The 26,154-nt window shown below is 44.9% G+C and overlaps 1 protein-coding gene across 3 annotated transcripts; it reads left to right on the forward strand.

The window, feature by feature from the left end:
- The first annotated feature begins 1,524 nt into the window (after nt 1–1,524).
- zc3h6 (zinc finger CCCH-type containing 6) lies at nt 1,525–25,146 on the forward strand. 3 transcript variants are annotated; one of them, XM_084322116.1, is made up of 12 exons: nt 1,525–1,958; nt 6,349–6,586; nt 9,022–9,144; nt 12,044–12,368; nt 12,905–13,062; nt 14,603–14,731; nt 14,868–14,982; nt 15,528–15,637; nt 16,576–16,808; nt 17,491–17,912; nt 18,159–18,359; nt 21,134–25,146. In XM_084322116.1, exons 1-12 carry the CDS (start codon nt 1,870–1,872, stop codon nt 22,738–22,740), a joined length of 3,750 nt encoding a protein of 1,249 aa, XP_084178242.1. In that variant the 5' UTR covers nt 1,525–1,869; the 3' UTR covers nt 22,741–25,146. The 3 variants fall into 3 exon arrangements, with proteins under 3 accessions (XP_084178242.1, XP_084178244.1, XP_084178243.1); XM_084322118.1 differs by having other exon boundaries at nt 18,162–18,359; XM_084322117.1 differs by having other exon boundaries at nt 12,047–12,368.
- The last annotated feature ends 1,008 nt before the right edge of the window (nt 25,147–26,154 follow it).

Below are 26,154 nucleotides of genomic sequence, written 5' to 3' on the forward strand. Positions count from 1 at the left end.
CTCGTCACCAACGCAAGATACACCGGGTTCGAATCCGGCTGTCGGCGTTGCCTCCGGCTTGGGCCGGCCGTCATACTAACTCAATTGGCAGAGTTAGCGGGTGGGTAGTCGATGGGTGGTAATCTGGACGTTGTAAACAGCGACTCCTACAGGTCGGTTGGGGCGCCTGCACAGCAGAAACAGGAAAATGGCGGGGGCAGTGTGAGCCTCCTACACGTTATTCCTTGTCAAAATGAGAGTCCGCGCTGGCAGGTGAAAAGATGTGACAGGCTGCCTCCACATGTATCGGAGGGGACATGTGACGGGCTTCTATCCTCCCTACAATCTGCCAGTGGGGGGCACATGCGAGCAACGTTCAAGACAGGGGAGAATTGGCACGGCTAAATTGGGATGGGAGAAAAATAGAAAAAATAGGAGAAAAAGTGGGGGAAAAAAAGAATTGAGTGTCGAGGAAAGAAAGACTAATGTTAGACTCAGAGAACTATGAAGAGACAAAAGCCATCCGGGTCGCAGTATAAAAAGAGAAGAAAAGAAGAAGAAGAGAAACATGCCAAGGTAAAAGGTATGCAATTTTCTTAACCTTCTGTGTCGCAGTGAAAAGGGTTAACAGTTTGGTAGCGCGGCAGTGAAAGGGTTAAGATGTTTTGATTTTGGGGGGGGGGGGGGGCGCAGTGGTGATGCTCGCCTAGGGCGCCAAATGTGCTAGGTCCGCCCCTGTGTGTGTGTGCGCGCGCACGTGTCTATGAGATATACAAATGTTATTGCATGTCTATATACCCTTAATAACCTTGTAATAGATCTCATGTCTCATCGTTATGATGAATTGAAAATGGGGGACCCTGATGTAAACAATGAGCTGTACTGTACCCATTCTGCAATCTGTAAAATAAAATTTCCAATCAATCAATCGTAAATAGTATTTGTTTAAAAAAAAAGAATCATGGGCGTATCGCTAGTAGTCGTTCTTGTGCGGCGTTGTGTGCTGTGTTGCAGATGCTGTGAAAATAACAGACAGTCCCGTGGACCAATAGCTAACACCCGTTCACTTCCGTGGGAGGAACCCGACACGTTATTTGACCAATTGGCTGCTGAGGCTGTGCGTTTGAACTGTCAGATAGACCCTGATAGGACGAGATATAATATATCCGCGGCGAGCGCATTAGCGAGGGAAACCTGATTCCCCCCCCCCGTAGCCTATGTTTGCGAAGACGCTCTCTGATTGGTTTAGCGCCGAAGGGTCTCTTCCGCCTTGTAGTACATATATATTATTCTCTGCTTCAAATTGGTTATGCTTTGGCCCTCTTTCGAAGTGGGTTATGCTTAGAGTTAGGGTTAGGGCTAAGATTAGGGAACAGGAACAACAAAATATAATATAAATTGTTGTTGAATATGCGGTAATGCGGAAAAGACCCTCTGGCGCTAAACCAATCAGAGAGCGTCTTCGCAAACAAAGGCTACGGGGGGGGGGGAACCACGCAGCGTTTCGCAGCTCCGCGGCGGAAGCCATTTTGAGAGGATGAAAGCGCCTAGGAAGATGCTGAAATCAACGAGAATGCTCCCATTATTTCTGTCCGTTTCACCCTCCGCCTCCTCCTCTCTCTCACCATGGCAGCTCTCAACCGACGGGACGTTAGCGAGGCGGGGTACCAAGCCGTGCTCACTGAGTTAAACAAAAACAAAATGAAATGAGAAAAGAGGAGCATGTCTGTTTTTTTTACTGTCTCTCTCTGTCGAGACACCACCGTGTAACACCGTGAGTTTTTTTTTCCACCACCAGTCTGAAAATCTTGCAGCATCAACCCAACATCCTTGACGAGTGATTGAGTAACTCACTCTTCTTTGTTACCGGAGAGAAAAGGTTTTCCACAAATGGCTTCTGTGAGCCTTGTATCCACAACAACAAGCCCTGTTCTTGACAAAAACATGACAGACTCTGAGCTCGCAGGGGAGCTCGAAAGGTCGAGTAACATTCTTATGCAATTTCATAATTATGTGGGTCTACATATTATGCTTGTGTTTCCGGTATTTTCCTTTCTTTCTTTCTTTAAATCATGAATTATCATAGCAGCAGCAGGAACATTGTTACTACAGTCAGGGCTTCCCCTCACACACGCGCGCGCGCGCGCACACACACACACACAAATATGTTGCATGCGTTTTGGTGCAATAATGGAATATTACGATCGCCGCCTAGATTTTCCCCATCGCCGTATTATTGATCATTCATGATCTTTTATTATTATTATTTTTTATTTATTTTATTTTATTACCATGCACCCCAGAGGAGGCCTCGTCATTGTGTTGTTGTGAAGCGGGATGAATAATTAATACGTATCTTGGCTACATTGTTGCCATGATGATGCCATCTGCAGGAGGGTATGCAAATGGCGTAGTAAGGCCACGCCCATCCTCTCACTTACTCCCCCTCTCGACCACCCCGCGGTACTACTGGTTTGTGCAGGACTGTGTGGGTGGGTGGTGGGTGATCTGGCTCTTCTTGGCAGTGCCCTAAGTAGGCCTATACGCTTTGACTGTGCGCTTGTGATTATTAGACTACACGTTCCATCATGCCACACTCTGGCCATGGTGTTGTTGACCTTTTTTTATCTGTGCTTGTGATCAGACCGTGTGTGACCCTCCCTACTATCCTATATAGCCCATGACAGTGGAAATTAAGCAGATGATTATTGATTCATATATTTTAAATGCCCAGAAAAAAGAGGGCCTTTGTATCCTTGATGGTCTTGACACGCCCTCTGTATGCCCTCAATGACACTACTGATATCTACTATTGTTATTGGTTCTGCATGTATACAACGCATGCATATATGGCTTATATAGCCTTACTTGCTTTTTTAGTTACTTTAAAAATCTACATGGCCCAGTATTATGTTCGGAGGTGAGAGATCAGTATGGAATTGCCCTGATCATTGGCGATAGACTGGGCAACTTTTTTTTTAGGGCAACAACATCCATGCAAATGTCTCACTTGAATGTGGCAAATATGGTATTTGCCTAGAAAGTTGCCGGGAGTGTGTACTGTAGTACAGTCTTTGGAATTATTCTGGATTTAGGCCAGGGGTTTAGTCCCAAGAGTGTGTGTGTGTGTGTGGAGACGAGAGGAATAGTTACATCCATGTGTTTTGGAACCGATGAATGAACTTGGTTTAGAGATAGAGAGTGGCGGTTACTTATCATGCCTGGATGGCGGGTGGTCGTCATAGACTTGTGCGATTCCCATTGGATAGTGCGTAACTGTCAGAAGTGGAATGGCCCGCGTGCCTCTGGCAGGTTGTGTCTGTGTGAGGTGGATGTGTGTGGTAGAACATGCGCTACATTTTAGTGTTTTAGTTTGTTACCTGTCCCGTGTTACAACATGTAAAGAGGATAATGAAATTAAGTAATTTATCACAGGGTCACACACTATGAAAGGAACTGATTCTACGCGGGCCATCGTTTCTTTGGGCAACGTTTCGAGGGTAACACTTGTGCTGCATGAAATGTGTGGTGATTTATTATGATGAACATGATTTATCTCTACGACGTGGTTCTAAAAAATTACCTCCATTCATTCCCCCCATGTTGCATTTGAAATGCATGCATTGTGGGCATAATCCTAATTTATTTTAAACAACCGCTACTTCATAAAAAGCATGTCATATCATGCATCATTAAACCACTAAGCTTCCACTGACCCATTGCCATTTGCCAGCCAATCAAATCACTTAATGAGCGTCCTCCTCCTCCTCCACCTCCCTCCCCCTCACATGGAAGGTCACATGACCTCACAGCCAGGACACACAGCCCCTATTCATCTGTTAGAGCTCCACTCTAAAACTAGATCTATACACCATTTGAAACATTTGAAAACATTCAGTTGCTAAATTAAATAATACATTTTAAATAGCTGGCTTTATCAGATATTATAAGACAACTGTTTACACTACAGTGATATTTTACAGGATGTAATAATCTCTTTATCTTTTAAATATTGTACAATGAAGCACATTACCCTTTTTTCTTCTCCAAAATTGATTTATAGTGTTTTGGAATTAATTCCTTAATTTGTCTGGGTAGCAAGAACTGTGCTGTACAAAAAGAAAACTCTAGTATTTTACACTCCAGCAAAGACGTTCTGTTTACCAGTTCAAACGTTCATTTTTTTTATTTTTTTTTTATTGGTCTTTTCCCCCTCCATTTTCCTCCGATTTTTCTCCCATCCCAATGTTAGTCGTATGCCAATTCCCAGTCCCTTCCTGGTCGCTGCGCACTTACCCCCCACAGTCAGATCATCTGGGAGAGTGGAGGCTACCACGTGCTTCCTCCGACACACGTCCAGCCAATCACCGCTTCTTTTCACCTGGCAGCGCGGATTCTCATCGAGAGGGCGTAGCGTGTGGGAGGACCACACTATCCCCCTCAAGTCCTATCCGCGCTTAGCAGGCGCCCCGACCGAACTGTAGGAGTCGCTGTTTACAACGACCCGGACCCACCCCGCCAGCTTCTCCCACCCTCTAATACAGCCAATTGTATTAGTGCAGACGGCCAGCCAAGCTGGTGACAACCCCGGAGCTGTGAGCTGGATTCGAACAGGCGAATCCAGCTCACAGCTCCGGGGTTGGTGACGAACGCAATCTCCGCTCGGCCACCTAACCGCTCAAACGTTCATTTTAACGTTTGTGTAATAATCACTTTTGATATAGTTTGATATGCATTGTAAGAACTTTGGCCTTGGAGCCAGATGGTCAAAAGTACACTTACATTAATTTGAAGAGATAATGTAAATACCAACTTCTCATTACAATACAGTTGTAATCTATCTACACATTTCTTTGCTGCTTAATTCAAGGCCATGCTTGTCTCGTGTCTCATCAAGACCTTTAATTGATAACTCATACTGTATCATCTGCCCCCTGTGGCTTCAAACGATGATTTGGTTCTGTACTGTAACTCAATAGACGGTTTGCCAGTAATATTCATTGTGCTTAGTGAGGCCTATTGTGGTTTTGGTGAAACCTTTCATTACAAAAAATGACGTGTCCAACATTTTTGGATACAACATTATCACTTCAAGTATTTCCAAAGTATAAACATTTACATTGTCTAAAATGTAACTGTTTTATAAGCAAAGGTCATAGACATTAGTAGGCGGACAATATAAATGTAGCCTTAAAAGGATAGTTCCGATTTTTGGAACCCTAGCTCTATTTTCTTTTTTTTTATCCACTTTTTCTCCCATTTTTCTATATTTTTCTCCCATCCCAATTTCGTATCATCCAATTCAACCCTCCCCTGTCACGAACGCTGTTTCTTGCCTCCCACAAGCCGGCTGCAATGTGGACTAAGTCATACATAGCACAAGTCCCCTCCGGTACTTGAGGTAACAGCAGTCGCATCTTTTCACCTGCGCAGCTCGATCTCTCAGTGGCGAGGAGTAACGAGTGGGAGGCTCACGCTGCCCCGACACTTCCTGATTCTACTGCGCAGGCGCACCAACCGACCTGTAGGAGTCGCTGTCCACAACGCCCGATCCCCACCCATCAGTTTCCCACCCCCTAATACGGCCAATGTGTATTAGTATGAACGACCAGCTAAACTGAAAGCAATGTGGAGCGCTGGGCTCGAACAGGCGAGCACAGCGTCTCAGTCATTCGTGGCGAGCGCCTTGCCCACTACGCCACGTAGCCGCCCTCCCTAGCTCTATTTTCTAACAATGATGTTGCTGATCAGTAGAGTCCTTTCTCAGCACAATCCACGCTGTTCCTCATACCAGCTCCGGCTAGTTAGCCACAAAACAATGCAAAGTCAATGGGGTCGAACACCTGTCTGTACAAGCTGACTGAAGACACCTGACATTTACTTCACAGAGCACAAAAAGTAGATTTCAGTTGTCTTCAGTCAGCTTGTACAGACAGGAGCTCGACCCCATTGACTTTGCATCGTTTTGTGGCTAACTAGCCGGAGCTGGTATGAGGAACAGCGTGGATTGTCCTGAGAAAGGACTCTACTGATCAGCAACATCATTGTTAGAAAATAGAGCTTAAGGGTTCCAAAAAACAGAACTATCCCATGAAACTGGTGTTGATAACTGCTGCAAGAAACGTTTAGTCCTATTGCCTCTATAGACAAGGATGTATGATGATTCTGTTTGATTCACTTCAAACAAGCAAGAGGAAATGATGGTGATAGCTGATTGTCAATATCATTTGATGAATGGGTTCAGGTCAATGTTCGAGAGCATTGAGATTCAGAATGAAGCCATTCAAATTTGATTGCCTGCCTGAAGCTGATGAAATAATAAACCTTGCCCTGGTATTTACCGCAGCTTTTCAAATGTGTTTTTTAAAGAGAGGACGGCGAATTAGAAGACGGAGAAATAGACGACGAGGGCATCGGAATCGAAGAGGAGAATAAAGACACCAAGGAAGTGAACGAGGACAAGGAGGAGAAGGAGAAGGATAATGAGAAAGAGAAGGACAGAGGAGGCAAAGAGAAGGATGATAAGAGTCACCGGCACTCCAGGAAGAGATACAAGAAGATGAGAGAGAAGAGGAGGTCGAAGAGAAGGAGACGCGACAGGCAGAAGGTGAGAACAGAGCTGCAGTTCAACTTGTTGTTGTTACTAATCGAGTGTGAATGTGAGACCAGAAAGTATCCCATACAGCCTCTACGGTCTTCAACTACGACTGCACACACAACACTCTCTTTAGAGTCTAACTTAAAGTGGCACTATACCTTAAAAAAAAACAATGATGATTTATTTTGCACATAATCTCACACACATCCAAAAACATTTGAGGGCGGCTACGTGGCGTAGTGGGCAAGGCGCTCGCCACGAATGACGGAGACGCTGGGCTTGCCTGTTCGAGCCCAGCGCTCCACATTGCTTTCAGTTTAGCTGGTCGTTCATACTTATACACATTGGCCGTATTAGGGGGTGGGAAACTGATGGGTGGGGATCGGGCGTTGTGGACAGCGACTCCTACAGGTCGGTTGGTGCGCCTGCGCAGTAGAATCAGGAAGTGTCGGGGGCAGCGTGAGGAGCGTTACTCCTCGCCACTGAGAGATCGAGCTGCGCAGGTGAAAAGATGCGACTGCTGTTACCTCAAGTACCGGAGGGGACTTGTGCTATGTATGACTTAGTCCACATTGCAGCCGGTTTGTGGGAGGCAAGAAACAGCGTTCGTGACAGGGGAGGGTTGAATTGGATGATACGAAATTGGGATGGGAGAAAAATATAGAAAATGGGAGAAAAAGTGGATAAAAAAAAAACATTTCTGCAGACATTAATTTATTGAGTAAATGAGTTTGATTATGGCCACTGGTGATGTCATTGCGCCACATTGAATCCTTGTGTTGTGTTAATCACTGCTCAAAGAAATGATACTGTAGCTGTCCCTATAAGAGAAGGTATTGCTATTTTTTCATCTACATAATTTCATTGAGCTGTAATTAACACGACACACGGATTCAATGCCCCCAATGACATCACTGGTGGCCATATTCAAACTCATTAACGCTCAATAACTGTCAAACTAAAGTAATCATGTACAAAATGTGTTTTTGGATGTGTATGATGAGATGTGAAAAATAACTCGGCATTGTCTTTTTGGTGAAGTGCCCATTTTAAAGGGATTGTTCGCCTTTGGAACCCTAGCCCTATTAGCCACTTACTTACCAATGATCTCATGTCTGTACAAGCTGACTGAAGACAACTGAAATCTATTTTGTGTGCTCTGTGAAGTAGATTTTAGTCGTCCTTAGTCAGCTTGTACAGACAGGAAATCAACCCCATTGATGTTGCATTGGTTTGTGGATAAGTAGCTGGACCTAGTATGTGGAACAGCATGGATTGCAGAGAAAGGACTCTACCAATCAGCATCATCATTGGTAATTAAATTGGGCTAAGGTTCCAAAAACCATAACTCTTCCTTTAACACGTTGTGTGCCAGCTGGATATGACGAATTATCGCTTGGATGCCAGCACGTTAATCAATGGGAGGACGAGCACATTTGCAAGCGATTAAACTATATCTTAAATTATGGCTATGGGTCTAATACACCTGTCGCTTATCAATGACTTGCATGCAGTCAACATGTACGAAACGGATTGTTTTTTCATCAGTACATTTCCGTTTTATACCGTTTTGAATACAAGTATAGTTTTGGAGATTTTTAGAAAGAAAAAAAGATTCCGCGATAATAGCCATTTACTGGAATACACAAAACACGTTGTCATTTTCCGACTGATTTATGAATCGTTTTCAAATAAACGCTAGATTATCGAGAGTATTTGTGTTCTTATGCACGATACAAAAGCGGGCTGCAAAATTATTTATTCGTGCCGCGCTCAGCGCCTAACGCCACACACACGTTGTGAACGCTGTGAAAAAAAACTGATTAACCCAAAACTGGTAACATAGAGTCCTTACCTCAGATCAGATGTTCTGCAAAAAGATTAATCCAATTCCTGATCGCCATTCCGAATATCAATCACATTTATTGATCCAACGTTATACTCCGAAACAGATAATCGACGCTGCTTCCAGTCCCCTCAATGAATGCACTAGTATCAGGTTGCATGCCCCAGAAGTAAAATGTGGACCGGAGTTCTTTTTTCTGATGCAAGTCCCATCGACTCCAATCCAATGGTGTGCAATACCACCCGGGAGACGATAGGGGGCGGTATTTGCCCTTTTTGAGCTCAGAGCCATTCCCAATGATAACGTCAGGCTGGATGGATGAAAAATGAATGGATATCGCTAATAAAATAAATAACGAGAACTCGTTATTGGCACACAACGCATGGCGAGTTAGGACGAGAAATCTCGTTGTTGGCAACCAAAGTGTTAAGGTCTTTAGATAGTGAGATTTGAAAACAACAGTTATCTCAAAACCTCCAAATGGACTGCTATGGTTTTTCACTGAAGAGTTCAATGAATATGACTCGCCGAAAATTCATGTTACGTTGAAGCATATTTTTAACCGAGATAAGATAACGTCTCTGTGTTATCTTCTCAGCACCACTCCCCCTCCAGTAGCTCCAGCTCTGACAGCTATGACTCCGACCACGACCGAACGGAAAGGCCCAAGAACAAGAAGGGCCAGGGATCCAACCGTGAGACCGACGGCCAGTCTTCCCAGGTGAGCTTCCCTCACCTCCTGCCACGTTGGGTCCCTGTTGTATTCACTTCAAACCTTTATTTATTCTCGAAAGGACAATTGAGTTCACCCTCACTTTCAATGTCGTCGAGACTTTACAGACATTTCAATGCATACATTTTTACAATATAATAATAATAAATATTATTTATTATTATTATTTATAGCACTTTTCACACATGGACCGCAGTCCAGAGTGCCCCACAGCAATTAGTATAAAATTAAACATAGGCATAAAATCACCACACAATTGACAGAATAAAAAACAATGCATAGATTGCAGACATAGGTATAAAAGACAATAAAAGTAGTGCAACGTAAAACGTGCAGACATAAGAATAGGCATAAAATAAGTACAAAGTACAATGTTGCTCGAAGGCATGTGAACCCCCCCCCCCGGAACAGCCAGTCCCCCCAAACACCCCACACATCAATCCCCATCACATCTCCATCCAAGACATACACCCCGATAAAGCATGTCATGACCGAAGGAAAACACAAACAGCCCGCGCGCCACTCACACCGTCATGCACGGCGAAGGGTATTATAGGCCCTGGTTGTGGTGGCAGAGGTAGACAGAAACTCCTTTGGGACATGCACTGGACTCGTGTTCTTGACCACACATTCATCTGAGGGGCTGTAGTATGTCCGAACGCAAACATGCACAAACTAATTTCTGCACAGAGTTTACTCTCCCAGCTCCCTAGTCCTAAATCTGCATAATTACAACCCCCCGCATGTCCGAAACACAAGCAGATCATTGTCCACAGTATTCACACACCGTGCAACCGGGCCTATCGATGAGACTGCAGCAAAGTTGTATATTTACTTATATTAAATGTGTGCTTCTTCTCAGTGTTTTGCCTGTATGAAGCAATTATTAAGTGGTGATAATTTGTTTAAATAGGTCAGCTTTTGCATAATAATGCTTTGAAATTGGACATTTTTGATTGGTCTAGTCCAGATGATATGCTGGCCACTGTCTGATAGCGATGTGTGTCGGTCGGCTCTTGATTGTGAACGACGGCAGCCGGCTCTTGATTGGGATCCGATGGTAGTTTTCTTTGTAGCACTCTGCTCCATGTTGAGTATGTAAATAAAGCCATATAAATAATAAACATTTGATATAATGTATGTTTTTTTTTACATTAGTAATTCATTTGACACATAATTCAAAATTTCTTTTGGTGGCGGTCAGGTGGCGTAGTGGAGATTGCGTTTGTCACCAACGCCGGAGATGCTGGGTTCGCCTGTTCGAATCCAGCTCCCGGTGTTGTCTCCAGCTTGGCTGGCCGTTCACACTAATACAATTGGCAGTATTAGAGGGTGGGAAAGCTGGCGGGTGGGTCCTGGGCGTTGTGGACAGCGACCCCTACAGTTCGGTCGGGGTGCCTGCTCAGCGAGGGTAGGATCTGGAGAGAGGTAGTGTGACCTTCCACACGTTACACTCTCCCAGTGAGAATCTGCGCGGCCAGGCTGGCTGCCGGCTGGCTGCACATGCGTCGGAGGAAAGCAACAACCAGGAAGGGTGGGATGGGAGAAAAATCGGAAAAAGAAGGAGGACGGAAAAGATAATTATATAAAAAAAAAAAAAAAAAAACATTTCTTTTGGTAATAAATTAATTTAAGCAACAGAAAAATCTTGTGAGCCGAAAGCACCGGCTCTCTGAAAAAGAGTCGGAATTCCCCTCACTACTGTCTGACTGAGGATGGATATGAAAGGCTGTTTGCTTGTCGTGCTCTCGCTCTCTACCTAGGCGACACGCCTCACCTGAACAAAGCTCAGTATTTCCACATGTCTCTGAACACGTCTGCCCTGGAGAATTGCATGCCGTGTGCTACATGTCCAAAAAGGCAACTCCGGACAGTGCCTGCACTCGAGTCCCCCGAGCGCATGTCCTAGAGAGGGGCTCAAGTCTAAAGTAGTCATACTCAGGGGAAATTAAGTGTGTTCAATTCAAACTAAAATCATTGATATATGATTTGATATTAAATGCACACAAAGGAGTTTTCAGAGTTTTGGACCTCTAGCCCTATTTCCTACTTACCAATGATGTTGATGATCAGTCGAGTCCTTCCTCAGCACAATCCATGCTGTTATTATACTTGATGGTGTGATGGTAAGGTGTTAACACGTTAATCTTGATGGATTACAAATAAAAGTTGACCGGGGTCCAGTCGTGATAACTTGTGAAAGAATATATATAATCTTTATGAACTAGAATTATTCTTAAAAGGTATACAACACAACAACTTAGTCTTAGATAAATGTACTGCAGAAATTGCTTTGAAATTTGCTTTGAAATATAGTGGACTATAAAATGGAAATACTGTAAACATCTCCAAACTGTACAAGTACAGTACTTGAATAAAAGTACTTTCCACTGATGTCAGGATCCAGGGTTCGCACAAGGTCCTTGAAGTGCTTAAAGTGCTTGTTTTTTTTTACAAACGAAAGTCAAGGCCTGGAATTCCTTGAAAACAGCCAATTTTTTAACAAGGTGCTTAAAAAGTCATTGAAATTCAAATCAACCATTCGCATTGCATGTTTTGTTCATCCATGATCAAATTGTTCTGAATCAAGAAATCTAAATTTTTTTGTTCTGTTTTAATCAAATCTGACGAGTCGCTGTCTCGCGCCCTCCAACTGCTTTTCCTCATTTCTTCGTGTGTGATGCTCTATAGCTCGCTCTAGCTGACAAGCAGGCCAAGAAGATGCTTAAAAAAAAACAGCATTTAAAAGTGAATTGTATCCTTCGAGTGACATCCTTGAAAATAAAAAAAATAGTGCTTGAAAAAGTACTTAAAAAAGTCCTTGCATTTTGCAATGTCTGTGCTGTGGGAACCCTGAGGATCTTAACGTGTACCGTTGTTCGTGCAGCAGCGTTTCCCGGTGCCACTATCGCCCCCCGCCTCTCGCCAGCAGCACGGAGGACGGGACTCCAGGGGCTCCTCCCACGGCGGCAAGCCCCCCCAGAAGTCCCCGCCGCCGCCGCACAAGAGCAGCGACTTCGACAAGTACAGCGACTACAGCGACGACAAGTACGACTACGACGAAGAGGAGGAGGAAGACTACACCGACGACGTGTCCGAGTATCAGCAGTCGAAGGACTCCTCCTCCGCCGCCCCGGGGCAGGGGGGCAGGGGACGCCACGCCAAGGACCTCGCGAAGAAGTCCACCATGAGGGGGCAGCAGAAACAACAGTGTATGCATTCATACTCCCAGTTCTATTAGTTTGACCTCGTCATCATACGTGACATTTTTTCAGTCAGAGTCCACACTTCACAGGTTACTAATACAATTTTGAATCAATCAGTGATTGATTGATTCAAAATTGTATTAACAGATTGCAGAATGGGTACAATACACAGTACGGCTCAATACACACAATTGTTAAGGGGATGCAGACCAGAGAAAGACTTTCGTCTTGTTTACATCAGGGTCCCCCCATTTTCAATTCATAGTGAATTGTAAGTAAGGGTGCAACTTGCTCCGTGCAATCCATTCTTTGTGGATTCCGCCCCCTTAGAGTGCCAACGAGCACTCTAGGGTCAAGGATAATTGTTGAAACTCAATTCCCATAAACTAAAGTGGCCCGAGAAGAAAAGTAACACTAGAATTCTAAATGTCACAGTATCGCCTTCAGCGGTTATAGGCTATAACCATGTGTATATATATATATATATCCCTTTATCCCAGTCAATTTGAAGTTATATTGATCACGGGTGTGTGTTTTTCCAGTTGGCGGGCAGCGGGGGAGGGGCAGAGGAGGAGGCGGAGCAGGCAGAGGGCGTGGGATTCCAAACAAGAACAACAAGAAGCTAAAGGTCAAGACCTGGGGAGGACGAGGACGCGGCCGAGGGGGAGGAGGAGAGCCAGGAGGAGAGGGCATGAAGCAGGTAACACACCGGAGCACCATAACACTCAACCTTTGGGTCCAACGCCCAATCATTATCTGAGAAACAACTTGTCTTTGTCAGTTTGCATGAAAAGTTTAATATTTATAAAAAAAATTATAAGAAAAAACATGGCTCTCTTGGAATAATTGTGACAAAGGGCTACTGTACTAGGGCTCCAATCTAACCTTTCCACTAGTACCACTGGTGTTACCTTTTAAGAGCATCAGCACAAGATTTAGTAGCACCAGTTAAATTGACATTTAGCACACGTTTGTTTCATTACCCCCCCCCCCCCCCCCCCCCCCCCCATACACACAGACACTTTTTATGTGTTCTATTGAAATGGACTGACGGGACTCTTCAAATGCAGTCAATAAAAATGTATTGGAAGTCTGTCATTAGGAGATGTGGTTAAATTGGCGAGCATTTGCGAGTCAACAGCACAAAGTCGGACTCAGTTGTGTATTAAAATGTGGTTCTAAAGCAAATACAGGTAATTTGCTATAGATATCTATTGAGTTTCGGTGGCATGAATGAGATTTGTATAATTTATTATTATAGAGCTTTCTTTTGTAAAGTAACTTTTGACTATTACTCATGGAAGCCTTAAATCGGTATAAAAAAGTATCTACACTCTGTTCTCTGTTTTATAGCCATAGCTTTTTGTTCACGAAAATGCATCTAATAGACTGTGACATTTATTGTGAAAAATGCATTGTTTTTAGTTGTTGGACTTATCTAAACGATTTTTCCCCCATATCGCCTGCTGACCGTCTAAATTGTCCCCCTAGTCGTAATACTAATTTTGGCACTACTGTGCAAGACAGATTCCCTCCAGGGGCTATACAGGTTTCATTCATCCATTAATTCTGTCTGTTGCACAGAAGTAGCACTGAATGATATCTTCTTTTGAAAAAGAAATGGATATGTTTTAATGCAAAAACGAGGGCATGAGAGAGAGAGAGAGAGAGAGAGAGAGAGAGAGAGAGAGAGAGAACACACTGGCTGACCAGATAGGCATTTCTGTTGACTGTCTCTCGCTCACACACACATCTCCCTCCCGCCGATTAATGAAAAATGTAGGTAATATATATATATATATATATTTTTTAAAGTCATATTTGCAAGTGCGACCTGTTAAAATCTTTAGTTAGCACCATCTCAAAAATGTTCCGCAAAATGCGACTACCGGTATATCTTGCCACTCTGGATCCCTGTCTACATTGAAGACCGTTTTTTTGGCTATAGTGTAAATGTGGCCATCTTTTGTTGTAATTATAAGGAATTGTGTTGAATTTTCATTTTTGTTGTACTTTTTTAACAGCTTTTGACCATAGGTCACCATATTACTAGATATTTAAACAATGGATAAACAATAACATGTCATAACTGTAAATAAACGACACTAATTAAAAAAAAAATAAAAAAATTGTCTCACTGTCTATATTTGGGCTGACCATGCTCTTTAACATATATTATATATAATAGTAATGTGAATAGGGCAAAATACCTAAATATTCTGCTCCTTTGGTGTTCATAGGAAGGGAAGAACTCTTCCGGTTTTCAGAAGAAACGTCCGATCATGAGCAAGGAGTTCATCAATCAGCACACGGTCGAACACAACGGTCGATACATCTGCAAATATTTCCTCGAAGGTCGATGCATCAAGGTAGGTCAGCTCCAACGCAGCTCGGTACAAGCTGTGCGTGATTATTACACTTAAATAGTACAGTGTTTTTCTTTCTTATACTCTACCTAAAGAGTTGACTGATCAATGTTTAACTTGGGTCTCTTTCTCTACGCAGGGAGAACAGTGTAAGTTTGAACATGAGCTGGTTGTTCCTGATAAGAAGAAGGAACTCTGCAAGTTCTACCTCCAAGGATACTGCAGTAAAGGAGACAACTGCATTTACATGCACAATATCCTTCAGCGCTTACGATCGAGTCTCAAGTTAGCATCGCCAAAGAATGCACCTTGGAATTCAGCCATAAACAATGCAGATGGTTATCATGCATTATTATGTAAATGGCATTTTATATATTATCTTAAAGGAACACGCCAACATCTTGGGAAATGTCTCTCCAGAGAGTGCCAAGAAGATGGATACCAGTTTCCTCTCTGTCCGTTCAGTAGAAAGCTATCTGGCTGCACGTTAGCCTAGCTTAGCACAATGAATGGAAGCGAACATGGCCGGTTAGCCTTCGGGAGAGAGAGGTGTTAGTTGGACAATGCCTAGGCTAACCGGCCATGTCTGCTTCCATTCATTGTGCTAAGCTAGGCTAACGTACAGCCAGATAGCTTTCTACTGAACGCACAGAGAGGAAACTGGTATCTATCTTCTTGTCTCTCTCTGGAGAAGACAATAAGCTATGTTGCCGTGTTCCTTTAAGTTAAGAGTAGTGATTTGTCGTTTTAAATTCAATATCCCCATCATATCCTAGAGTTCCTTAACCTGTGATTGCACATGAATATCCCTGCAAGTTCTTTCATACGGGAGCGAAGTGTTACCAGGGAGATAACTGCAAGTTCTCCCACGAGGCTTTGAATGACGTAACCAAAGACTTGCTTGATAAGGTAAGACGGAAGAGTATCAGAGTATTAGATTTGACTTTAAACACCTTTATACACACAGATACGCAGCTCCAAGATAAATAGGGATGCATCAATACTAGGGCTGCAACGATTAGTCTACATAATCGACGACGTCGATCATGAAAACTCGTCGACGCAGAATTTTTAATTTTTTTGTAATTTTTTATTTTTTTTTTGCACTACCTATCTTTGTGAAAGTGGCTTCTCAGCTCTGGTCCAGCTGAAGACAAAGCAGAGGAACAGATTGGACATTGAGCATGACCTCAGAGTTGCTTTGTCTACCATCACCCCAGACTTTGAGACTCTTGTCAGGAGCAAACAACATCCCCAGTTATCCCATTAGTTCCCTGGGATGTTAAGCTAAGAAGTCTGCTAAGAAGGATATATTATTTATTATTATTTTATTTCATTGGGTTTTTACTTAGCCCTAGTTGCACTTTTGTTGCAACCCCAGTTATCCCATTAGTTCCCCCAAACTTAGTGTCGGTCTGTTATGTTAAGCTAAGAAGTCTGCTAAGAGCCCGGAAAAGGAGCCGCGCCCACAGGAAGCAGAGATGGAGGGTGTGACAGAAATAATCGTTAGATTAGTCGACTAATCGAAAAAATAATCGACAGATTAGTCGACTACCAAAATAATCGTTAGTTGCAGCCCTAATCAATACCGATACTGTTGTTGGATACCAGGCTAAAATATGGAATTGGACAGTTTCCCCTGTAGCTATAATACCATTTCAAACAGAAACATTCTAAATTGGCCCAAGTTTATTTCCTGTTGCAGTCAATACCACCGCAATTCCGCTGTGTGAAGGTCTATACTAAAGATCTCGGAATCTAAAAGTTGGAATCCGTATTGGCTTGGAAAAAAGTGGTATCATCTGCGTATTCCTTTAATGAATCGCTGTTCTACCCCCTCTCTCTAGATCATAAACACAGAGGAGGAGAATGCCCATGAGGACGAGATGGAGCTGGAGGACCTGAGGAAACAGGGCATCGCCCCGCTGCCCAAGCCCCCACCAGGGGTGGGGTTGCTGCCTACGCCCGGCCACAGCAGCCCTCAGGACGGCGCGTCGGGCCCAGGGAGTAAGAAGATCCCCTCTCTGTTTGAAATCAAGGTTCAGCCGACGGTGGACCTGGTGCAAAAGATTGGCTTCAGGTGGAGTAACTGGGAAAACGTCTTATGGTCAAAAACTGTTATCCGTTTATTGGACGTTTTGCCCGGGGCTGTCAGAAAGTGATATTCATCTGCCAATGTTTGTCACTATAGCGGCCTATTACTAGAGTGGTACAGACTGGGCTTGTTGCATGTCTCTCGAAGTTATAGACAGTCTTCTATTGGTGTTCCTTATTCTACAAACTGAATACATTTCTTGCCTGAAAAAAAACGCTGCAATGTCAATTTTTGTTTACATTGGTTTTTTTGTAAAATATTCGGGGTGGAAGAAGTTCATCCACTGATTTGATTGACAGGTAGTTAGTGGGTTAGATTCAGAGGGAGAAGTATCGACCAATCAAGTCGCATGGGCGTGCTTATACACCCTCAGCACACTCTTACATGGGCAGGAATTATGTTCTGTGTCACCCCCATGCTTATGAGTGCGTCCTTGTTCACATGCTGGAAAAACCTGTTTTTATCTACTGTGCTCACTAGTACCACTTAGTGGTCGAAAGTTGAATAGCATAACTAGCAGGTAGTAAATGACACACACACACACACCACACCAGCGCCTCGTGATTCTCGTAGAATAGATCATATAATTATCAATGCTAGTGTTCGCATAGTAGGGTTGTTTCAACTCCATATTATCTGATTGTGTGACATGTTTTTTTTCCCTCAGTGGGTCCAACTTCTCCCCCGGAAACCAGTTCCAGGGTGACAGCCCCAACCAGTTCAGCGGAGGCCCAGAGGACACGCAGGGTGGGACCGTGGTGCCTTCGGGCCCCAGCGCTCCTCCTGCGCCGCCCTCCGGCTCACCGGGTCTTATGGGCCCTATGGGTCCCCCGCCCCCCATGCCTCAGAGCCCCCCAGGACAACTGCCACCACCACACAGGTTTCCCATGCAGCCGCCCCCTCCCATCGGACCACCGCCGCCGTTCCGACCGAACATGAATCCTCCTCCGATGAACATGCAGAGGCCTCCGTTCCCTCCCATGCCCGATCTACAGATGCTCCAGAGCCTCTTCCCCTTCCCGGCGCTGAGTCAGAATCCTGTGGACTTCTTCGCCAATTTCCTCAGAACCCAGGCCATGGGTCAAGGAGGTTGGTGGTGATCACGTTACTGTAGCTTGTGGACTAAAAGGTCAAGCACATACACACTAGGGATCAAATGCCTTGCTCAAGGGCACCTAAACAGCAGGGAAGGGAGAGCAACACTCTTATAGTATACAACCTCTTGGCTACCACCACCACCCCCAATTATTGACACAGCTGTTTAGAATGTGTTAAAATGGTCAATAAGTCATCCGTCATCTGTTTTTCTACCTCCATCTTGTGTCCGTATCCTAGCAGTAGACCCCAGTCTGGCCTTCATGCAGAATCTCCAGCAGCAGATGGGAGCAGAGTCCCAGATGCAGTCTCTACCACCGGAAGTACAGAAGGCCCTCTTCCTGCACATCACCCAGCAGCAGCAGCAGCAGCAGCAGCCACAGCAGCAAGGAAGTGATCCACAGATAGCAGAGGACCAGGGAGACAAGGGCACTAACAGAGGTGACCAGATTAGTGATGAGTTGATACGATACATTAACGATCTAGGTGGGCTGATTGCTGATATCTGAATATCATCAAGTTATGAAACGTTTGGCTGACAAAATAACTACTCACAAAGCTCATTATTACACATAACATTTCTTTTTAAAATGGACATTTATATAGCGCTTTTATCCAAAGTGCTTTACAATTTGTTCCTCACATTTTTACCCATTCATTCACACACACATTCACAAACCACGGCACATTCACACACCAACCAAGGTGCCAACCTGCTCATCGGAAGCAATTAGGTGTTAAGTGTCTTGCTCAAGGACACTCCGCATTACCAGACGACTGCTCTACCTCCTGAGTCATTGCCGCCCGATATATATATATACAAAGAAGGGGGGGAAAAAAGATATATATATATATTAAAAATAATAAAACTAATAAAATATATATATATATACTATTTTTATATATTTCTTTGTCAACAAGATAAGCTTCTTAACAGGTTCAGCGCCAGAGGTCGCTGTGGGCGTATGGCCGTGTGTGCCAGCGCTTTGTTCAATGGGGATACATGCCGGTGTTTGCAGTGCTAAAACTATATTAAATATTATAGCTATGGATCTAATAACATAGTCGATTGTCATTGAGTTTCTTCCGGTCAAGATGCAAGAAAAACAGATAATTTTTCAGATAATCATTTCAAATGGAGTGCAATAGCAGCCGCAAGGCGTTAGGCGGCGGTATTGGATGTTTGCGATATCGGACCCATTCCCAATGATAACATCAGGCTGGATGGATGAATTATGAAGGGAAATATCAAATAAAAGAAATAACGATGAAAACCCGACTTTTCTTGGGCAGGGCTGTACGCTAAGCTTTTTCACTAGGGGCAAAACATTTTTTTTAGGGGCACATTTTTTAATAACAATTTTACCATTATTTATATCGATTGTTTTTGATATATAAATATATATATTATATAATCATACTTGTAGTTGTATTATCTGCGAGACATCGCCACCACGCAACAAGTCAAAATGCTCGCTATATGCAACCAGCTCCACTGTCTGTGTGTACTCGAGTAGCCTCCAGCTACGGCCAGGATTCTCCGGCGCTGCAGCTGGACCCTATTGACTATATTCAGCGTGCCCTCAGCTCGAATACGCATCGACTCAGTGTTATAAGACATTGATATCAGGAGCTATCTGTAGCTATTTAGTTTAATGGGACGCTTCGTTTTGAACAGTGAGCTAACGCGAGCTATCATGCACTACTAGACTTGCTGGAGCATTTGTTGATATCAGTAGCTAGCCGGCTGGCAGGCTCACCAAGGTCCCAGTGTCCCACTAGAGACTAGTGTTTACAACAGCCACGGGTGCGGGAGGGAGGAGGAGCAGCAGACGCTGCAGCTCTCTCCGTGTGTCTTGAGTTCAGTTCAGTTCGGCTCACTATAGGAGGTCGAACACGTCGAAAATATGAAGCAATACTAACTTTACTTTTCTTCATAGCTAAATCAGACAGTCAGCCAGTCTATCAGAGTGAGTGCTCAGTCGATTGTTCCCGCTGATCATACCTGCTGAGTGCTCACTGCTCAGCTCGCGTGAGTGACGTCATCGCGTCATCACACGCCTTGGATAATTTAGGAGTGAAATGCGAATGCAAGGCTTGAAAGCACTACTCGCAAGCCCGCCCCCAGATAATATTTACCAATCGCAACGGCCAATTAAAGGGGCAATTCGCGATCATCTCGTCGCAGTGTACAGCCCTGTTGGGTTTGGTGCCCAACGTTCGGCGAGTTAACCCGACTTATGACGGGTGTGAGAGAATGAAACTCATCATCTCCTACCACCAACATGAAGACAAAAGACGTCCCCACCCTCCTTTGTGTCCAAAGACCCCTCGCCACTCACCTGTCCTGTCCAGCCACCCCTTCACCACCTCAAGCCCCCCTCTGAGACAGAACAGACCCCACACACTCACCATTCCAGACAAACCACCCCGAAATACATTACCCCCCCCCCCCCCCCCCCCTCATTGTATCCAAAGACCTCACCTCTCCTGTCCAACCAACCCAAGCCCCCCCTCCCAGAGCAGAACAAACCACACTAACTCACCATTCCAGACAAACCCCCCCGAAACACATCACCCCCCTCCATGGACCCGAACCCCCCCCCATGGAACAGACCAATCACCCACCTTTCCAGTTCGACCACTGACAATGGACACACCTATTGCCCCTCCTGTATAGATTGTATATAATGTGACCACGATGGTTGATCCAGAGCTCAGTTGGGGGACACTCGGCCAGTGTGCTCTCGGAGTCATCCCGCTGTAACTCCTTGATTCTCCTGAACCTGCTTTGGTATTAAACCCATGTTTGTTCAAGCCTACCTGACTGTCTACATTTGATTACTCCGGGAACAATTCTCCCACACGGGTCTGGCGTCCAATGTGTTTAAGATGAGATTTTTAGGGTAGACAGTTTTGCAACTGGAATCCTTTCATTTAATTTACCTATGAATGTCCCATGCAGTTGCAGAGCTTACATAATAAAGCTCAAAAGATAAAAAGATGTATCCGTGCGAAACAAAAGGTAACCCTTATTTCTCAATCGATCAAATGATCAATACATTCCTGAAACGTGTCCTACATTTTATAGTTATAGATATCCTAATGATATCCGATATGTGAGGGAAAAGGATGAAGAATTGACACGTGCTGATTATTTTGCTAGAGTGGGACAGATACAGTATATTTAATGCATACGATGAACCTTTTTACAGACCAAACGACAAACTGGTACTCGAGTGACGAGGAGGACGGGAGCTGCATGTCGTCGATCCTCAAATCTCTGAAGAAGCAGAGTGAGATGCACCGGGGCCAGCAGCAGCAGCGGCCCAAGCCCCCCCAGCCCGCCTCCTCAGCCCCGGCCCTGGGCGACCCGCGGCTCCTGAAGGAGAGGGCGCCGCCCAGCGATCCACGAGTGAAGACGCCGGACCCGCGCCATCGGCCCCCGGACGTGATGAAGAAGGAGCGCGACGGGGGAGCGTCTGCCGACCCGCGGCTAGCCAGGGACCCCAGGAAAGTGAGACCCATGGAGCCAAACTCCTACCGCCAGCACGCGGTCTCTCGCAAACGCCGTAGCGGAGAGGAGGACGAGGAAGGAGAGAGGGCGTCGTTGAGGGACCGGGCGGCTGTCATCCCGTCGGACGCCAGTCCCGGCGCGGTGCTGCGAGACCCCCGCTGCCAGCTGAAGCAGTCCAGCCACATCCGGGTGGACGTCGTCCTCCAGCGTCCGGCCTTCGCCCAGGCGGTCGTCTGGGCCATAGAGGACCTCATCCCTCTCTTGGAGCCCAAACAGGAACACGCCATCAATCTGCCGCTCCCGCCCCTCGTGGCGGACGCTTTGATGAACCGCCTGAGAGAAGCCGACCACCACCCCCCCGTCGCCAGCCCTCCTCCACACATTGATCACAGGCTGGTGGCCGCTCGCCTGAAGGAGGGGGTCGTGGGTCGAATGCCTCCCAGGACTCGGGAGCCCAGATCTTCCACGGAGAGACCTCCTCTTAACCCACGGCTGCAGCATAAGACTCTGGATCCCAGGATCAAACGCTCGACGAGTCTGGACTCCAAGCCTGGGGTGGTGGCAGGGGTTAAAGAGGCCTCCGGGGGGGGGGCCGCTGCCTCTGCGGACCCCCGGCTGCAGAGAGCCAGTTCTCGGCCCTCTGCCCACGTGGCCCCCCCGGCCAAGCCTGAACCTGAGAAGCTGCCCCCGTATGCCCCTTGCCTCTCCTCTTCTGGCGGAGGCCTGGAGAGCCCCACCGCACTATTGGGGGGCATCAGTCTGTACGATCCCCGGACCCAGGCAGAGCAGGCTCACAAGGAACAGACGGACCCCCCCCCTACTAAAAAGGCAGGGATTCTGAAACAACCCGCCAAGAAAGACAATGCGGCGCCGCTGTCCTCACTTTCGCCGACTCGACGGAGAGGCTCGGCGGAAGAAGCGAAGGTTGTTGTCGAGGGTGCGTCCGGCGACGGCTCCTCCTCCACCCGTCAGGCTCCTCCCCCCCCCACCACCGGCGCCGACGCCGTGTCTCCCATCTCGCCGGTTACACCGACCGCGGTGCACAACCTGCCGCCACTGGCCGGACTCATCCGACCGCAATACGCTGATCCCAGGCAGGCCAAGCAGGGGGGACAGGGCTCAGGGGGGCCACAGGAGGAGGCCGAGGAGAAGAAGAAGAAAGAGAAGGAGGAGCCCATGGCGGGGGAGGAGCCAAAGCGGGAGGGGGAGGAGCCAAAGCAGGAGGCCGAGGAGGAGGTGGACGATAGGACTCTAAAGGACGTGTTCAAGACCTTCGATCCCACCGCCTCTCCGTTCTGCCAGTAAAGACTCACATGTGGAGACAAAAAGGACACATTGTATATGAATGAGACGAGTCAATGAATCATTACTGAGCTTAAATGTATTTATTTCGACTGTACATAAAATGATCCTTGATAGAATTACATGCTCCTTAATGTACATTGATAGGAGATACTGGAGTGTTCATCCAGCACGCTGCATTTTTTGTAACATGGAATACTTTTTTCAGTTTGATAGTATGGACATGTTGGATATGTATGCACTGAGTCAATGTATATAATCCTCAAGTATAATGATGTTGTTATTGCAGAAATACAATGTTTCGTCACTTAAAGTATCCCTTTAAATGACGAAACGCCACAAATAAATCAATTTAACGGTTAAATGCACGCTATCGCTGTTGCAATTTGCTATTGGCTGATCTTGGCGTCAGGTGATGTAGGTACCTGTGAATTAGAGATGTGTGATGATGACATCATCTGGTACCATTTCATTATGAATTGAAAATGGGGGACCCTGATGTAAACAAGACGAAAGTCTTTCTCTGGTCTGCATCCCCTTAACAATTGTGTGTATTGAGCCGTACTGTATTGTACCCATTCTGCAATCTGTTAATACAGATTTCAATCAATTAATCAATCAAACCAAGATCAGCCAATAGCAAATTGCAATAGCACGCATTTAGCCATTAGATGGCAGTGTTCAATGGATTTGATTTGTGGTGTTTTGTAAGGGATACTTTGACTTTTAAAAATGTTTGCTGCTGATTTTTCTCCACCAGCATTTGAATGAAAAGTATACTTCTTCAGTTTTAGTATGAAAATAGTATGATGGCATTGTTGCATTTCTCATTGAATCCATGGGGCTCAACTACTGTAGTTGTAAGCTAAACATTGCCAGTGCCCTTTGGTTTTAATGAGTACTAACACCGCTAACACGCCATTTAAAAGAAATGTAAATGTATTAATTAAATCCACCAATGTGACAAGTGTTTGGTGAAGACAGATACGCAAATAAAATTCTAAATGTCAAAAGTATTCCTTTAACCTCTTGGCATACTTCTGCAAATGTACAGTATATTGGAAAGGTTATCAAAGGAGCTGGTAGCATCTTTCGTGGCTACAGATGTTATTTACTCTGGGGTTACTTCCATGTATTATTTATTTTCTAGGAGACCCTTTACGTGACACGCAGGGACATACTGTACAGTAGTAGATGTGTGTGGCCTGCAAGAACTCTTAAAGGTAGAATCTGTGACGCCGTCGGACAACAAACCTCTAGGCAAAAGAGCCTTGCTTGTTATTGCACTTTGTTGGCCATTTATTTTAGTTTTGGTCTGATGTGTGGGTTGGAGTTGAGTGGGGATAGGGGAGCGGTTGCTATTGTTGACCACACCTCAGGCGGCTATACCAAGAGAGGTCTCGAGAAATTCACACCAAATAAAGAAGAAGAGGAAAAAAAAGGGCAGCACCAAGATGAGTTAGTTTCCCCTAGAGGTCACTGTTTGACGGCATTACAGATTCACCTTTAAACAAACCTACTATCTCAGTGTATTTCCCATCAACATTTTGTATTTGAATATTTATTTAACAACACTTTTTATGTTGTATATAGACTTTTATTTTCACTTTAGTGATGATGAGCAATATCTCTGTGGGTTAAAGCAGATTTTCACCTTGCTAAAATAAGCTACATTTTTTAAAGTTTCAACACAGCAGTCGGCATTTGACATTATTAGCCTACTTGCCACAGAATTCTGTAGACACTACTAGTGTATATCAGCTAATGTCGGCTACTAAATGTTATAGCTAAGAGTAGCTACTGTTTTGTTTAACACTAGCTAGCTTTAGCTGTAACATTTGGTTGCTGACATACGGTAGCAAATGTTAGCATTGATGCTAGCCAACAGCAAACGTGGACGTTAGGTGCTTTGTGGGGTAGACAATGAGGAGTGAATTGCATTAAACATCTTTTAATGCAATTGACCATTTAAATAAATTGGAAAATATGACACAATCTGTTCTCAAATTGAAAGCAAGTGTATTAATCTACATCTCTACGGTTGCATAGGGTAACTGTATCAGCGGTCGATGGTGGTATGTAGGCCTATGTATGCTAAAAAGTGACAATGTTAAGTGAAATATTGCACAGATATTTTAATTTCCTCGTGTATAAGTCCTATATCGATGTGGTGCTACGATTGTTTAAGGGGAGACTATTTTTTGTGTGATCCTGATTCACTTTTTAAACGCTTATTTTCTATCAGCATAGTGGGCTCTTGGAATGGTATTGTAATGTTTTATCGCTTTTTTTTGTCTGTATGTTCTTGTTACTGTTGACACATACCGTCTATGAACTCTAGAACACTAATATGTTCATCACATTTCAATGCCTTTATTATCTGTGTCTTAAATAAAAAGAGAGAAGAGGAACAAACTGTTTCACTTAGGAGTTTGTGGAATAATCTCTTCGTCTTAATGTGTCTTAAAGGGGCACTTCACCAAAAAACTGCTGATTTATTTTGCACGTAATCTCACACACATACAAAAATTAAACAGTTTTGCACACATGTATTTAATTTGACAGTTATTGAGAGTAAGTTAGTTTGAATATGGCCACCAGTTATTGTGTTAATAATTACAGCTCAGTAATACAGCTCAGTCTGAAATGCCTCTTTCAATGTGCAGTCATCTCAACTGTGACAAAAAGGGCCTCCATCAGCCTGTATACAGACAGGACCTCAAGATGTGGAGAATAAGTGTTTTTGTCACAGAGAAAGTGATCACGTATAACAATGTCTTATAAATGGCCTTTTCCAGTGTTTAGCATTGTTTTATAGCAATTGGGGGTTAGTATCAATGGGTCTGTGTCTCTAATTACCATATTGGCGCATTTGCTCTAATTCAGTTGAGACAATCTCCACCAGTGAATTAGGTCATTCTGATTTGCCTGTTTTGCTCACGTGAATAAGGCACTGATCTGCATAACTAACGGCCCCTCTATGGTTGTCGCGCAACCATGCGAGTGGAAATACCTGCACTTCCTCAAGCGGGTGCCGACAGAGAGAGGCAGATAACGAGAGAGGGAGAGAGATAAAGAGGGAGAGATAAAGAGGGAGAGAGATAAAGAGGGGGGGAGATAGAGAGGGACAGGAGCTTCTGTCGGGGAAACAAACAAACACGCATTTACACACACACAACCTGACCGGCGCCGGGGAAACACAAACACACGCATTTTACACACAACCTGACCGCCGCGTGTGGAGGGTCTTCTCCCTGGTAGAGAGAGAGAGAGAGAGGGACCGTGCGCAGGAGTGTGTAAATGTGTGTGCGCGCGGGGCTGGTGTGGGGCTTCTCCCTGGGATATCACTGTCAAAATATCTTTGACTCCCACGCGCGCGCCCATATTCCGATCCGTGCAATAATATTCACAGCGGTA

This window comes from Notolepis coatsorum (genome assembly GCF_963971535.1).
Source record: "Notolepis coatsorum genome assembly, chromosome: 9".
NCBI lineage: Eukaryota > Metazoa > Chordata > Actinopteri > Aulopiformes > Paralepididae > Notolepis > Notolepis coatsorum.

What these genes read in the sequence shown, in the direction of transcription:
- zc3h6 (XM_084322116.1), top strand. Translation starts at nt 1,870, where the DNA reads ATGGCTTCTGTGAGCCTTGTATCCACAACAACAAGCCCTGTTCTTGAC. An exon ending in GGGGCAGCAGAAACAACAGT is followed by an intron (nt 12,369 to 12,904) that starts GTATGCATTCAT and finishes GTGTTTTTCCAG; the next exon opens with TTGGCGGGCAGCGGGGGAGG. An exon ending in CCAGGCCATGGGTCAAGGAG is followed by an intron (nt 17,913 to 18,158) that starts GTTGGTGGTGAT and finishes TCCGTATCCTAG; the next exon opens with CAGTAGACCCCAGTCTGGCC.